Source organism: Myotis nattereri (assembly GCF_964212035.1).
Source record: "Myotis nattereri genome assembly, chromosome: 12".
NCBI classification, from domain to species: Eukaryota; Metazoa; Chordata; class Mammalia; order Chiroptera; family Vespertilionidae; genus Myotis; species Myotis nattereri.
Genome location: NC_138087.1, coordinates 6,337,410 through 6,353,526, shown reverse-complemented (window position 1 = coordinate 6,353,526; position 16,117 = coordinate 6,337,410). Strand labels below are relative to the sequence as shown.

Here is a 16,117-nt window from a genome sequence, read left to right as displayed (position 1 = left end):
TCGGGGGAAAATGTTTCTTTCCTGAGGTGAGGGCTTTGGGGCCATTTTGACTGACGCAATGAACCCATGTGAAGTCATATCCTATGTCAGAAAGGTGGTTTCCCTGCAACGGAATACCTTAAAGGTGTGAGCAAAGTAGAGCAGCGCAGTAGCTGTCAATCAACTCTCATCCTCAGAGCTGGCTCAGTGCCAAAGGGAACTGGCCCCTGGCCCCTCCTCAGGTCTGCCCAGCAGCCTCCTCCGGGAGGAGGGGCTGATGCCTGGAGTGCAGGCCGACTTCTAGGGTTATAAATGGGGAGGGGGGTGCTAGGATGTCAAGTAAGTCATATTTGCAACATTTCCTGGGGACCTGGAAAAAGTACATTTAAAAAGAACAATGCCTAAGTCTCAATCACTTAAACAGACTTTATCCAATCGCAGCAACCCTCACTTTATATCCCACCCAGAAAGAAAGAAAGGAAACAGCAGCAAACAAACGCAGCGGGAGTGCCTGGCCCCGGGAAGATAACACGCACTGAGTTTCAGGAATGCCAGGTGAACAAACAGCCACTTCTTGGAATCCCAGCGCTGGCCGATCTGCAGGTCTCGTCTGCCAGGAAGCCACCGGGAGGCGCCAGGCCAGCTCTCTCGGTTACTTTCTTATCTTTCTCCTGCAGAAGAGCCTGCCCGGGCTTCCAGGAATCCTCTGCCGCCCACTGTCCTGCCTCTCCAAGGCCTGGGCTAGCTAGAAAGGAGGGGTCAGTGCAGCACCCCGAGCAGCTTCCATGTAGCAGAGCGCGAACAGCCTGTAATGCTGTAGGTCCCAAATGGTCACATCACAGCAATGTCTCTTAAACGTCCTCGAGGTCTCTTCCAGCTTTATTATTCTATTTATTTCTGGAAAACAAGCTTTTTACATATGCATATTTAAGTAAATAAAACATTTCAAAATAGCATAAGAAATATGGGCTCTCCCTCCATATTCGTGCCCACCTCCCCGGGTGGGTTTTGCAGCCCCTACTCTGACTTCCATCAAGGGGTAACTTGGACGGGGCTCAGGGGGACCCTGTCAGGGCCACCAGGAGACCCTAGGGCTGGAGGCCAACCCCCAGAGGCCAATGGAAATGGGGAAGTCAGAATCTTTCTGGCGGCCTGTAGATGGCGCCAGGGGAAAGGGATTCCAAGACGCGTTTCCCAAGCTTCTGGACTGGAACCTGGGGTCCGGGCGGAGTGGGAGCGGGAGCGCACCTGGTGCGGCACCAAGGTGTTCTTTACACATGCTCCCCTCCCCCGCCCCCCCCCCCCCCCGCCCCGCGCCCGGCCGCTCCGAAAGCCTGAGAGGACTGGGTGGGGTGGAATTACAAGCCGTGGGTGCAAAGGGGCGCGTGCAGCGGACGCTCACCAAAGGACGCAGGAGCGGCATGGGGCCCAGACCCCCTCGCTCCAGGCAGCTCGCCGACACCGCCCTGCCCACCCCACCCCACCCCACCCCACCCCACCCCAGCCCAGCCGGCGGCAGGTGGACAGTGTCGCTATGAAGAGAAAGCCTCGATTATCCCTCCTGCAAACCGCCACACGCCAGACCTTCCTTATTGTGCGCCTTCCATAGAAATGCAAACGAGCCGCGTGCGCCGGCCACAATCTGCTCGCGCGACCCAGTCCCGCAGCACGGCCAGGGCTGGGGCTGGGCTAGGACCTGCCAGCGCCGTCGGGTCGGGACTCAGCTCCCACCCAGGCCTCGCCCGCGCTTACGTGTCGGCTGGAGGGTGCTGTGGCCAGACCTTTGAAAGCTTAAAACCAGTGCCGGGGGAGAGGGGGTTATTTTAAGTTTCGGTTTCAAAGTAACAGCCTCAAAAACTCCAAATTCAAAAGTTAAGACAAACCTAGAAAGACAGCAACAAAAATAAATGCAAAATAAATCCTTTAGGTTCTCCAAAGGTGCATTTCAAAAATTGCAGCGTCCTATTCGCAAACAGGGGTTTTTAAATATAACTTTTCCTTTTAAGGACTTAAAAAAAAGCAAGATGAAATCTGCAGGCTCCCAGTCTGCCTAGTAACACCCGACAAAAGCGGCAGATTTGAGGCATTGTCATCCCCCGCAGCCCTCCCCACGAGGGCCTTCTGGCACGAGCCGCCGGCCGCCGCCTCATTTGCATCAGAAAGCGGGCGCCGGCCAATGGGTTCGCAGCCCCGCGCCAGCTGGCGGCGCCGCCCCAGCCTTTATAAGCGCGCGCAGCGGCGACTAGCGAACTCGCTTGCGCGCGCCAGCGGGACTGCACGGATCCGGCTCCCCTCCGCTCGGTGCGCCCCGCCTGCTCCGCGTGGATATCTAGCTGCTCGCCCACCGCCCCGCACCATGACTCTGGAAGAAATCCGCGGCCAGGACACGGTTCCTGAAAGCACAGCCAGGTAGGTAGGCGCCGGTTTCGGATGTCTGAGAGCGCGGGGAGGTTTGTGACCACTGGTCAGGCGAGAGCCGGTTGGCTGGGGAGCCCGCCGGCTGGGGAGCCCGCAGGCCGGGGAGCCCGCAGGCCGGGGAGCCCGCCGGCCGGGGAGCCCGCCGGCCGGGGAGCCCGCAGGCCGGGGAGCCCGCAGGCCGGGGAGCCGGGCGGGATGTACGTCGGCGGGGCTCTCGGCCGCGTTTCGGCGCTCACGCACTGGCTTGTTCCAGAATGCAGGGCGCCGGGAAAGCGCTGCACGAGTTGCTGCTGTCGGCGCAGCGCCAGGGCTGCCTCACCGCCGGCGTCTACGAGTCCGCCAAGGTCCTGAACGTGTGAGTACAGATACGGCGCGCAGAGGGACTGGGGACGGGTCGCGGCGGGGGGACGGCGGGGGACCCCAGGGCTCTTTGCCCTGACCGCAGCGCTCCCTCCTTGCCCGCGCAGCGACCCCGACAACGTAACCTTCTGCGTGCTGGCCGCCGACGAGGAGGACGAGGGCGACATTGCGCTGCAGATCCACTTCACGCTGATCCAGGCCTTTTGCTGCGAGAACGACATCGACATCGTGCGTGTGGGCGACGTGCAGCGGCTGGCGGCCATCGTGGGTGCCGGCGACGAGGCGGGCGCGCCCGGAGACCTGCACTGCATCCTCATTTCGGTGAGTGTACTCCCACGGCTCCTCGCTCCCCCACCCCAGGCCCGGGTGGCGCCGGTGGCCAACCTGGCTGACCTCTGCGCTCTCCCCGCAGAACCCCCAGGAGGACGCATGGAAGGACCCCGCCTTGGAAAAGCTCAGCCTGTTCTGCGAAGAGAGCCGCAGCGTGAACGACTGGGTGCCCAGTATCACCCTCCCCGAGTGACAGCCGGCGGCGGGCCGTGGTCTGATCTATGTGGAGGCGCCCCCGAGCGCGTAGCCCCGGGCTGGCTCTGCGGCGCGCCCTCGGAGGGCGCCTGAGTTCGGCGTGGAGACTGGCAAGCGGGGGCCGAGGAGTGCCAGGAGGAGGCGCGGCTCCCTCCCAGGAGGGGGCCTGGAGGCGGCAGGGGCGGCCTGGCCCAGAGCCCAGGACTCTACAAGTGTGGGGAGCCGGTGCTCGCCCCGGAAGGCCAGACGTTGGCCGCGGTGCTGGGAAGGACGAAGGACGGACTGGACTGGCCGGGCAGGCGTGACTCAGCAGCCTGCGCCGTGGGCAGGAAGCAGGGGAAGGCGAGGCCAGGCGGCCTGGACTTGCACAGCTGCTGGAGCTCTGACCGACCTAGCAGTCTGCGCTACTGTTTCAAAAGGGATCCGGGCATGCTTCATCTTCTAAAGGATTATGCTGCTGCAGCTTTGACTTTTACAATAAACTTACTGAAACAAACTTACTCTCATTATTGAGGGCAGGGGGTCCTTCCTGAGGGGGAGATGGTCTGCAGGTGTAGATACTGCTGCAGCTCATGGAGCTGGAGGCACCTGTTCTGTCCTCCTGTCTGGGCTGAGTTACAGGCCCCCAGGGAGCGGGAAGTGGAGGAGGGGAGGCTGCCCAGAGTTAGGGCAGGACTTGAGACCAGCTCCTGTTTTTCTCCTTTTAGGAAGATTTTTAAATTTGCAAGATGGGAGCATACTTGAGATAAGACATCAGTGCCACAGCTAAAAGCTGGCTATCCCAGCTGATAACAGCAGCCTCGCTCTCCCCTCCCCCTTCTCCCCGCCCCCCTCCCCCCCCCTTTCCCTTCGACAGCTGCTTATCTGAACAGCTTGCAAGGGAGGCAGCCTTCCTACACAATGAGCTTTGCCTTGTGCCGAGGAAGCAGCCCTTTGTGGTCCCGTCCCTGAGGTTGGCGGCAGACGGCTCTCAGGAACCTTTTCCTCTTAAAGGAATGGCCCAGCATTGTCACCAAGGTATCAGCAATCAGTATGACATGATGGCTGCATTTAAGCATGAGTCATCGTTTTGTCGTGGCTGTGACAGAAAAAAGATCTGAGCAAAAATGGCAAGGCATCGTCTACACAAGCAGGCGTGAGCAAGTCTCATCTGCTGTCTACTCTTCCGAGCTCTCTGCCCTCAGCACAGGGCTGCTGCGGCTCAGCTCCACGGAGAGACGTGGGAGAAAGAATTTAAATCTTTTCAGCAAAGGCTTGCTTAGAAGGACCCAGGGGGAATGTCCCAAATGAACCTTTCTTATTAGGCAGGTGTGGGTTGGTTGACCTCTCCTGACTCGCGTGCTGGTAACAGTGCTGGGGCCACCGAGCCTCCTGGGCGGGGCGGGTGCTGTTGTTCTAAAAAGGAGAAGAACTACTGTTAGCAGCTGTTCCAGGTGGCTGTTCTGCCTTGTTGGTGCTGCTTTTTACATTTTATCCAAATCCTGGAAGCATTCGCACTGCAGTAGGACTATATGAGCTTATTCTTCCCGGAATGAAAGCATCATGTTTCATATTTATCAGCTCTTAAAAACCTTTCTCCTTCTAGAAGATAAAAGCCCAATGAATAATTCAGCTGCTTAAAACCCCAAGTTTCCCTGGCTGAGGCAGAACCTTTGAGGTGGCCATTCCCACAGCAAGCTGCCGAAGACACCTGTGGGGCGTAAGTCCTGCAGTGGACCCTTCCACCCGTGTATTTAGCAGGGCATTGCCCCGAGCAGGCGGGCATACCTTCCCGCTGGCCGAGCGACCCTGGTTCAGTTGACAGCCCTTAAGAAACGCTTCACAGATTAGAATTTACAGCAAGGCCACCCCATGGAGCCCCAGGGCTAGGAGAATGTGCGGGGGGGGGGGGGGGGGGAGGGGGGGAGTGCATTCTGGGACACAGTGCCAGCCCCAAAGGTTATTCTTCCATGTTCTGTATGAATGGGTGCTGAATGCTATTAGAATGGAATGCCTTGGAGGACATGTACACAAATGCACAGTGCTTAAAAATACACGACTGCATTCATACTTTGACAGCCTGAAGTGGTCATGCACACACGAACTAATTATCACATGTATGTTGAGTCGAGCGTGTGGGCTGCTGGGCACAGTCCTCTGCGAACTAACATGAATGACCACAATACTTAAAAGTGACTGAAGGCGTCTGCTGACGATCACAGACCGGAAGCGGGTGCGAGTTTGGGACCCTGTCTGGGTCCAGGGCCCAGCACTTCACCTGCTGCCACACATCCCAGCTCCAGCCCAGCCGCTGACATTGGAAGGAAGGCTACTTTCATTAGATAACTTTGTAAGTTTATCCAAGTTGTGTGCATTTGTTGCAGACATTTATTTGTTTGTATGCATTTATTCATTTTGTAGAACAGAAGTGAAAGAAAGGCTACCACATTTTGGGGTCTCCCTCTCTCCTTCTCCCCTGCGGTGCACATACTTAAACACATGCAACACTGTTACAAACAGCTGGTCAGACCCTGCATTCCTCATGGGGGTGTGTCCCCCCAAAGGGCAAAAGGGAATCTCCTTCCTCAGCCACAGAGGAGACTTTATTACTTAAGTGGGGGCAGTGAGGCAGGCCCGCCTGGTGCAGCTGAGCTGCGAGGAGGGAGGTGGAGCTGGAGGCGAGACCCCTGGGGCCTGCAGGGTGCCCACAGCCATGACACGCCTTCGACCCTGTGCTGGGACAAAGTGACACTGGATCTCTGTAGGCAGCCCCGTTTTTCAGTATAGGTCAAACTTTCCTTCGTTAACTTACAGAAAAACAATGCTGGACAATTTACTTCTTTCGGCAAGTAAAGTGTACAATTAAAGAGTGCCTGAGTCCTCTCTTCCAGGCATGGAGGAGGCTATGGCCACCTGCCCTCGGTGAAGGGCAAGGGCTGCTGGCTGCAGTCCGGATTCTGGGAGCGAGTGGCTGCTCGGAGCTGCTGGAAACACCCAGCGATGCCCGATTCCACCCAACAGCAGCAACGGTCTTCAGAGCCCGCGGGAGCTGGGCTGGGGAGGAAAGCACAGCCCTGGGCCTGGGCTTGCGGGTGGGAGAGGTGGATGGTTCATTCGTTCGTTCATTCATTCATTCATTCATTCATTTCCTCATTGCTGCTTTCATTCGTTCTGTGGACATTTACTGTCCGGGCATTTCCCAGGAGGGGCTCCAGCAGAGGAGGAGCCTAGGGGGTCTGACATGCTGTGCGGGGCCAGGGCCCAGAGCACTCCGCCAGGAAGAAGTGAGATGGGGACACAGCAGCACCGTTCTCCCACACGGGCAGGTAATGCTATGAGAACCCACAGACCACCTAACAGACGTGTCACCCTTGGCATTGCAGGCCATGGCGGCATTCTCACTGCCCTCTGCTTCTCTCCCTCCCCACTGGTTTCCGTTCTTCTGGTTTCTCTCCAGTCCAACCTTCTCGGGCTGTGACCATCTGTTTCTTCCCCAAAACGTTTAGTGGTGCCAGGCCAAGGCGGGTGCAAGCCGGGGCCCATTTGCCCCGCCAATCGCCCGGCAGAGTGAAATCATCTAGTTCTTAGCTTTTACTGACTGACTGACTTCACTAAGTATAATATTTTCAAGGTCCATCCATGTTGTTGCAAATGGCATTATTTCTTCCTGTCTTATGGCTGAGTAGCATTCCGAGGTGCACATGGACCACACCTTCTTTATCGCAGGGCTCTTTGGTTGTCTCCATGTCTTGGCCACAGAGAATAATGCTGCAGTGAACATAGTGGTGCATATAACTTTGCCAATACATGTCTTTGAGTTTTTCATGTAGATAACCGGAAGAGGGGCTGCTGCAGCATACCTCGAGATAACTCTGTTCTTAATTTTTTGAGGAACCAACAGACTGCTTTTCATAGTGGCTGTACCAGTCTACATCCCTACAGCACCGAATGAGGGTTCTCTGTTCACCATAACTTCTCTACCATTTGTTATTACCTGTCTTGTTGATAATAGCTATTCTAGCAGGCCTGGGGTGGTATCTCATTGTAGTTTTTTTTTTGTTGTTGTTAATCCTCACCCAAGGCTATATTTTCCATTGATTTTTTTTTTTTTTTAGAGAGCATGGAAGGGAGGAAGGACACACAGAGAGAAACATTGACTTGAGAGAGACACATCAATTGGTTGCCTCCTGCACATGCCCCAACTGGGGTTGGGGATGGAGCCTGCAACCCAGACGCACAGGGAAAAGCGTGGGGAGGGGCCGGAGTTTCCACACCGTGTCTGGGCGCCACCCTCCCAGCTCTGCGATGTGTTCACCACCAGAAGCTCTCGAGTGGTTGGAGGTTGTTCTGGAGGCTCCAGGACTTCACCACGATGGTTGAGATCTTGGCCATTGGACACAGCTCTGTCTACATCCCCTCTTCCCTCCCTGGAGGTTGGGGTTGGGGCTGCAAGTTTTAACCATCTAATCCCATGGTTGTTCTTCTGGGGTCCAGCCCCAGTGCTGCAGCTTTTTAGGGGTCCCCCAAAAGTCATCTCATGAGCATGAACTCAGTAATAGTCTGCAGGGGCTTGTTATGAAGGACAGAAGCGCTCTCACCTATCACGTAGGTCTTCAAGCCTTTAGCAACTGGCCCTTGGGCCCTCTCCCAGGGAGCCGGCCACTGAAGCCGCTGGGTGGAGACGCAGGCAGTGGCCAGAGGGCCCAGAATTCTCAGAGGGAAAAAAGGGCCGGGAGGATGTGCCTGGGAAAACGGGGTTGGAACGGGGTCAACCTGCCGCTGATGCCTGAGACCTGGTAGTGAGGTACTTTAGTCAAAGCCAAGCCCTTTTCTCGTGGCTGCTCGTGGCTTCTTGTTACCGAGGAAACACACCTGCCTCTCCCAGCCTCTGATGCGAGGGCAGCAGATCAGTGAAACGCAGGAAAGCGTGTCTCTGCGGTCTGAGAGCTGCGGCTGGGAGAGCAGTCAGTTATGGGGACATCCTTAAAAGGGTGTAGAAGCTTTTCCCTTTTCCCCCAAAGTGGGCCCTGGTCCTACAACCAGGTGCCTGATGTGGTTTCACTTCCTCCCTCAAGGGCACCCAGGTCCTGACTCCCAGCTTCAGGTCCGGGGATGCTGGGGGCAGTCTGAGCCTCGGCTTCGCAGTGAGGTGCGCGAACTGAGTCAGCCTTTTGACGTGATCTCTGCAGCTGTCCCTGCCTCTGTGACGGGGGCTCGGGTGACACTCACTTAATCCGATCTTCCCTGAGTGGGAATATTGCAGGAGGATGACTTTAAATTGCTTTTCATTTTGATGAAGTACAGACAAGTAGCATTCCAAGCACCCACATCCACACAGCAATCATAGCAGAATGGAAAGACGAAGCAGACTGGAGGAGCCTCTTCCTTCTCGGCAAGATCCACGCTCCCCAGGCTGATCCCCGCAGCGAAGCCACTCGGAGCGCCGGGCGGGCCTGAGGGAGCTGGTGCTGAAACACCCCAGGAGGGAGGACGCTGCTGGGGGTCAGGCAGAGCCCGGAGGCTCACCCAGACCATTGTGCACTCATGCTCTGCCCTGGGACTGCAGCCAAGCGCTCACGTTCTGGTTTTGTTGGGGCCCAAAGAATGACAAGATAGAGCCCAGGGAATGGGCCCTCTGGCCCTCAGTTGGCAGACCCTCTGTGTGGCTGGGTCGAGGTTTGGGGAGCCCAGCGCAGCCTCAGAGCTCAGGCTTGCAGTCCTCCTGCAGGTCAAGGCCGGGACCAGCTGCGCTCCCTTCCTGTGGCCTGCACACCCCTGGGCCTCCGTGCGTCCGTCCACGCGAAGCCCCGTCTCAGAATCCTGATTATGTTGATGGAGAGGAGGCCCTCACGAAGTACCTCATTCCAGGGCAGGGGGCCATCCCACCCTCTGACCCCTGACCCCTGACCCCTGCAGGCCCGGTGCTTGGTGAGGCCTGGGCTGGACCTGGTGCTCCCTCTCTAGTCTCCAGCCACCAGGAGTGCCCTTAGGATTGGCCTGCCCTTCCTGCTGCAGAAGCACCTCTCTCCCCACACCTGTTTATTCCTCCACCTGGCACTCCTCACACCTGCCTCTCCTCAGCTGTCTCTCCCCCACACCTGTCTCTCCTTCACATCTGTCTTCCACAGCTGTTTCTCTCTTCTGCACCTGTCTCTCCATACCTGCTCTCTCCTCCCTCCATACCTGCTCTCTCCTCCCTCCAACCCGCCTCTCTCCGCGACACCGTTGGTGCAGGCTTTCCTCTTTTAAGAGATAGGCTCTCCAACCCCCGCTGTGCTGGCCATAGCTTCCTGTCTGCCCACTATTGCTACCCCACCTTTCACAGTGCTGGCTGGTACCAGTATCCCAGCATCCTCATGTGACCCCCTTTCCCTTTGGACCAATAGATCTCGTTGCCTCCTCTGCCCTGCCTTGCTCCAGTCAGAGGGAGGGGGTGTCTCCTCCCCTTCCCCACAAGTCTCCTCCCCTCTCAAGGCTCTTCTTACATATCACGGAGACCTTTTGACAAGCTCGAGCCTTCCTCAGGGAGAGGGTCAGAGTGTCTACTTTAAATCCAGCAGGAGGCCTGGGGCAGCTCACTCCATCATGGGCTGGGTGGAAGGATGCCATGTTCTTCGGAGCACGTATGCACATCGAGCTTGCTTTCTGCCATATACTCTCTAAGGACTGCACTTCAGATGCTTCCTGCAAGGAGAGAAGCAGAGCCATCTGAGCAGGAACATTGGTTTGAGACATGCTGTAGGAGCTGGGGTAGAATCTGCCCTTTCATTGTCATCTTCATCATCATCACCATCATCACCATCTGGCATATTTGCCTAGTGCCCGCCTGGTGATGGAATACAGATGCTGGACAATGTGAAGACCTTGCATTTTATGAGAAGCAAGACCAATTTTTTTTTTTAAATCAATAGGAAGACAAGTAGTGAGAAGCACTAACTTCAGGAAGGACGGGGAAGGAGGGTGCAGCAGTGAGAAGCTCTGCCACGGGCCGTGCACGGGAGGGTCTTGTCTCCGTTGCAAGAAGGTGGAAACGGCAGCGCGTCCTGTGCAGAAGTGAGACGGGGCCTCCTGGTGAGGGAGCGCCAGGCACTCACTGAGGACAGGCAAGAAGGATCAGGGGGGATGTGGGTGCTCCTGGAGGGAGAGTTGGCTTCTGAGGGGCCCAGTGTGTTGAGACTCCAGGGCCTGGGCAGACCTGGCAGCAAGCATTGAAGTGATTGTAAGGCCAGCGATCCCTCGGCTTCTTGAGGGACTTAGGCACTTGCCTCAGTTCCCCTGAAGAACAAAGCATCCCCAGCCTAGTGGGGTGTTCTCCTTCTCTCGGGATTGGCTGGCATGGGCTCTGCAGTCCTCTCGGGCGATGATGGTGCCCTGGAGGGCATGGCAGGGGCTGGACTCAGCCAGAGTGCGGGGTGCTGAGGCGCCTGACAGCTCTCCCTCCCTGCACCCCCATCACCCAGACAGGCAGCCCATGCTCACTGCATTCTGCTGGCAGACTGGACCGGCAGGCCTGCATGCATCATGGGAGGCAGTCCTGGGGTGCGGGGCTGCCTTCGGAGAGTGGCTGGGACTCACGCTGCTGAATCGGGTCGAGCTGGCGAGTCCCTTGGTGGGAATGTAGCTGATATAATCCACTCTGAGGGAAAGATGTCAGATACCAAAGGGGCTATAGTGAGTGGGAAGCATGGCTGCTGCTCTCTGCTAGGAACGGCTTTTAAAATTTTATATTTGCATTGACTTCAGAGAGGAAGGGCGAGGGAGAGAGAGAGAGAGAAACATCAATGATGAGGGAGAATCACCTATCGCCTGCCTCCTGCACTCCCCACACGGGATGGAGCCTGCAACCCAGGCATGTGCCCGTCTGGGAATCGAATCGTGACCTCCTGGTTCACAAGTCGATGCTCAACCATGGAGCCACGCGGGCCAGGCGAGCAAAGGCTTCTGAAAGGACTTTCGCAGAATCAAAACTGCTGAGACGATTTCACCACAGACACATCCCCTCCTCAGCTCAGTGTGCGGCTTAGCCCAGCCCTTCACCATGAGGCCTGTCGTGGTCCGCGCATCCTTTACTGGCACCTGAGGGTCCCAGGCGGTGCGCCAGGCCCCCGCCGCCTGCCCAGTCACTGGGCCAGCGCTCCCTGCCTCACATCTGTGGCCTCAGTGTCTCCCCGATCCAGCCTTCCCAGCGGACCTGCTCCCCAGAAGCAAATCCTGTGTCCCCGCCTGCCCTGAGCCCCCAGCCTCCACCCGGCTCCCTTCAGACGCTCCTCACTGAGCTCATGGTTTTGAATTTCTGAAAGGAAAGACTCCTGTGGGAACCATCGGGGCCGTCTGAGTATCACTGGGCTGAAGGTGGGTGGGTTCCTTGATGGGAGGTGGTCGGATCGTGCGAGGAGAGCCCTCATTCGCCTGGGAGTCAGCCGGGGGCGGGGGAGCCCAGGGCCTGGGGACGGGTTTCAGACCAGCCTGGGCTTCCTCTGCCCACTCACCGGTCTGTCCTGCTCAGTGAGAAAAGCAGTAATGTCACAATGAATTAGGTTTGAGCCACAAAAATAACAACTAATACAGTAAATCTGTAATCTAGGCTTGCGGACCAGTTGGGCTCGACATTCTTCAGCACGTGACTCCTGCCCCTCTCTCGGTGGCCCTGCCTGTGGGCTTCTCCCCGGACCGGCCAATGGGAGAGCCCGGGGAAAGCCTGGCATCTCTTCCCTCTCCCTTCTGCCACCACGTGCTCTGTGGTAACCTCCTTCTCCACTCACCTCGGCAGGCCCGGGGCCGGCTCATTCGTGGGCAGATCGCCCGGCAAATCCAATGGACCTGTCCCTCCACTACCAGGGCCAAAGCGAGGCCTGTGGCTGTGCCAAACCCAGAACAGAGCAGCAGAAGCTGGCATGTGGTGCCACTTACTCCCCCCTCCCCCAGCAGGTGCACCCACCACCCTTCTCTGCAAAACTGCCTGGGCCACGGGGAGCCTCCGGCTGGGGAGGCACCCTGCAGGCTCAGCGGGAGCCTGCAGCCACAGGGAGGCACGAAGGCCGACCCACACTGGGGCTCCCAGGCGTCGGGCAGAGCTGTCCCCACCCTCTCCAGCCTCCTAGGCCGGCTCCCGAGAACATCCGGAACCACTGCACCGCGGCCCTGTCCCCACCTCAGTGGGGCCCGAGGCAGGAGCTTTCCCTCTGTGGCAGGAGGAACCCCCGCTCACGGGCCCTGCGACTCGTGAACCCACCTGCACGGGAGGACCTGCCCGTCAGCGGGTGTGAGGACCAGGGGACAAAGGTGTCAAACGCCCTGGAACCATGCCTGCACCCGAGGCCGCGGGCGAGCTGGCGGAGTCCCCGTGGCTGGTGTGTTTTTAAAGGAGAGCACTTGTTCCTTTTTTTGCAAAAGAACAGGACTGGGGACTTTGGGCAGCCGCTCCTGGGCGCTACACTTCACTGACAGGAGGTCCGCCACTAAACCCTAAGCTCAAAAGCCAGGCCCCAGGCTCAGGCCACCAGCAGGGAGTGGCTCCAGGCACTGTCCATCCAAGCACAGGACACCCACCCAGTGTGGCCAAGGACAGACCTCAGGAGGGAGCCAAGGGAGGGGGAGCATGCCCCCGAGGAGGAAGGCCAGGCCACCCTGAGAGGAGGTAGGCGCACTCCAGGGCCACTTGCCTGTTCCCTCAGCTCTGGCTAGCCTGTCTCCTTGGCCCCGGGGGCGCAGCCCCCATTGTCGCGAAGTGCCTGCCCATCCCCTGGGTCTGTGCAGACTCAGAGTCTGGGGCAGGGCTGCTGCTGCTGGTCCAGGGAGCACCCTGTGCCCGCCAGCCCCTCCGCCCCCCTAACCCGTGGCGCACAGGCCGCGTGCCCACAGCATGGGGCTAACTCTGAAGTTACTCAAAATAGGAGTTTCCACTGTCATCCATAACACAGCGACCCACAGCCTGACCCCTGGCGGGAGGACTGAGTGGCCCTGTGGAGGGGCTGTTAGGAAGAGAGAGGGGTCCCAGCTATACCATGAGACGGAGCTGCCGCGGCCCCTGGATCACTTCAGGCTGGGCCAGAGCTCGGGGTGAGGACAGGGGCCACATTTTGAATTCCTGGGCCCTGACTACTTCCCAGCTATGACCCTCAGTACCCATTGAGCATTAATGTCCTTATTTTAGTGAACTCTGACCTCTCACAGTGACCACGACTCCGAACCTGAGCTGGCGGTGGTGCTGGTGGCCCCGCCAAGTGACTCAGTGCCTCCCGGACTGGCCAGAGCTGGGCCTTTCCGCTTGCAGACAAAGGGTGGAGCCGCTGGGCTCTTGAAGTTGCTCAGTGAGAGGGTTCCAGTTTCCTATGGGCCCACAACAACTGTTCCCTTAGCAGCTTCCTCCGACACAAAGACACATGGCACACACATGTACTCGTGCACCTGTGTGCGTGTGCACACACACATGCACACACAGGCGTACACATGTGCACGGACACACATTTCCACGGCCACCTATTGTGAGGCCCAATCTCTGTCTCGCTAGGCTCCTCAGCATTTACGCAGCTCACAGGGTTCGCCTACCAATGCGGACGGCCCAGGCCGAGTGAGAGGAGGAGGGTCTGCTCTAGCCGCTCAGAGAGGGCGGAGGTGCCCTGGCAGGGGCTGGAGCCCCAGTCTGGAAGGTGTGGCCACATCCTGTGAGAGCTTCCAAGCATGCCTGATGCGTTGCCTTTAAAATGGTGAGCCCTGGAAGCTACACGGGCCCGTCTCCGTTCCTTCCGCCCGAGGCTGCACTCTCCGAGACAGCCTGGCGGCCCCGTGTGCGCCTGCCTCCTGTCTTCCTCTGACCCTGCCACCATCAGCCACACCCTGAGCAACATCCAGGCGCTTTCTGCCCTTGATCTTTGCTTCTGTTCCTTCCCAGGGAGGCTGACATCTGTCCCATAAAACCCAGGGAGATGCCCTGGCCAGGGTGGCTCAGTTGGTTGGGCATCATCCTGTGCACTGAAGGGTTCGGGTTCGATCCCTGCTCAGGGCACATGCCTGGGTTGGGCATCCCTGGTAGCAGGTATGCAGCTGGCAGCTGATTGATGCTTCAGTCTCACATTGATGTTTCTCCCTCTCCCTTATCTCTCTCTCTCTCTCTCTCAAAAAAAATAAAAAAACAATTTTAAATAGGAGACCATCCTATTTCGAAGCCCTAGGATCCAAAAGGTCTTTTTCTGCAGGGCAACTATTGAGAAAACGTTTCTTTCTACAAGCATTCTTTGTCCTAACACTCATTATTTTTTTTTTCACATCTGCAAATTACTTCAAATAAGTAGGCTAGGACAGAAAAAGTCAGGGCTAGAACGCTTGGTTTCTACTAAATGATTATGTTATGGGAACATTGCACCTTCTGGAACCCGGGGTAAGGTGACGCGTGGCCAGCCAGGCCACAGTACGTTCTGTTCTGAGCTGCAAGTCGGTGGCTTCCCCACTGGATCTTGCACAGGTTAGCAGTGGGTGACGGAGAACTTGAGACCTCAGAGGCCTCCAGGCCAGTCGGCCCAGGGACAGATTCCAGAGCCTGCCTGTGCGCCTGGCCGGCAGCGCCGGCCTGGGCAGACGCCACGCCATCAGATGTCTGTGCACAGCCGCTGCTGCTTCCAGAGCTCGCGGGGCAGGAGAAATCTCTGGCTGGTGTCTGCCCTGTGGAGAAGGGGCCTGGCACTACAGGTGGAACCTTCTGGAAAGCAGATCTTTGGCACACGAGCCTCACTCTCTGCCCTTGCCCAGGGCGGACCTCACTAAGTGATCCTGCTCCCCAGCCTCTTCTTGTCTCCTCCTCCATCCATCAGCCCGCTCAGAGGACAGTCGGCCTCTGCAGGGACTAGCTGAGCAGAGCCACGAGGGGTGCTCAGCAGGGCCTCCATCACGCTTGCCCAGTAAAGCTGCTCCCTGTCCCTCTCTTGGACGTGAGTGATGCTGACTTTCTACTGCACCTTGAGCCTGCACCTGCCACTGCGCCCCAGGAGGCCCCTGCCCCGTGGCAGTCATGTGTGAGAGGGGGTTAGGCTGACCCCCAAGGAAGCCGTGCTCTGACCCCCCTTCCCCAAGTGCATTCTGACCACCCCAGGGCCTGCTCTTTGGGAGGGGTGGGCTCTGGGAACAGCTATTCTGTAGGACTGTCTGCGTCATCATTTGCTGTCAGGGGAATGTGCCACTGTGGGTGATTTTGTGGGAGGAGGGGCTGCTGGGGGCACAGCAAGTGACCTCAGGAGGGGGCACCGTCGAGAGAAGCATGCTCCAGGGCGCGAGGGAGCCGGCTCAGCTCGGCCCGCGCAGCCCTGCTGAGGGAGGGAACAGCTTTTGTGGGACTGAACTTTGTGGTGCATGGAGAAATAGCATTTCTTTTTATTGGAAAAAGGAGAGAAGGTTTCCAGGTAGCCAGGGGGCCTGCCACTGTCTTTCTGGCAGAGAGAAGGCTACCCAAACACACGGTGGAATCGCTCTGCAATTCTGAGAGGTTTGCGACACGACTGCGTCATGAGCCAGAGAGGAACTGCAATAGCGTATTTGTCCGTCTTGTTGTTGAAGCACAAAGCAAGCCCCTGGTTTGAATCCAAAGCTTCCACTGGAGTGAGAAGCATCGCCCTGGGCTGGGCAGTGCCTCATGGGGCACAAGGGGAGGCCCGTGGCCGCCGCTTTCCTCACTCAGGGCACCTCTGCCCTCCCTCCCTGCGGCCTGTGGTATCAAGCTCACCCTGGACGTGCCTCAGTGAGCAAAGGACCCCAGCGGCCGGCAGGCCCCCTTGGGGGATGGGCGGCATCGAGGTGCCGGCTTGCAGAGCCCGGTCTCCGCTGCGTGCTGGGGGGCAGCTGCGTGAGGGCGATTCCTGCTGCACGG

At 58.0% G+C, this 16,117-nt stretch overlaps 1 protein-coding gene and 1 long non-coding RNA gene across 2 annotated transcripts; one reads left to right on the top strand and one right to left on the bottom strand.

Moving 5' to 3' along the window:
- Nucleotides 1-385: 385 nt before the first annotated feature.
- Nucleotides 386-1,815, bottom strand: LOC308527995. The gene is made up of 2 exons (XR_013996663.1): nucleotides 1,732-1,815; nucleotides 386-876 (listed from the first exon to the last, which is right to left on the bottom strand). It is a non-coding gene; the product is annotated as an uncharacterized lncRNA (long non-coding RNA).
- A 138-nt stretch (nucleotides 1,816-1,953) lies between these two features.
- Nucleotides 1,954-3,771, top strand: GADD45G (growth arrest and DNA damage inducible gamma). Its single transcript, XM_081103448.1, has 4 exons — nucleotides 1,954-2,388; nucleotides 2,651-2,752; nucleotides 2,865-3,078; nucleotides 3,170-3,771. Exons 1-4 carry the CDS (start codon nucleotides 2,156-2,158, stop codon nucleotides 3,278-3,280), a joined length of 660 nt encoding a protein of 219 aa, XP_080959574.1. The 5' UTR covers nucleotides 1,954-2,155; the 3' UTR covers nucleotides 3,281-3,771.
- The last annotated feature ends 12,346 nt before the right edge of the window (nucleotides 3,772-16,117 follow it).

Bases quoted from the DNA above. Each gene is read 5' to 3' on its own strand.
- GADD45G (XM_081103448.1), top strand. From the start codon at position 2,156: ATGGGTTCGCAGCCCCGCGCCAGCTGGCGGCGCCGCCCCAGCCTTTAT. The intron at 2,389-2,650 runs GTAGGTAGGCGC...GGCTTGTTCCAG, and splicing joins GTTCCTGAAAGCACAGCCAG to AATGCAGGGCGCCGGGAAAG. The intron at 3,079-3,169 runs GTGAGTGTACTC...CTCTCCCCGCAG, and splicing joins TGCACTGCATCCTCATTTCG to AACCCCCAGGAGGACGCATG.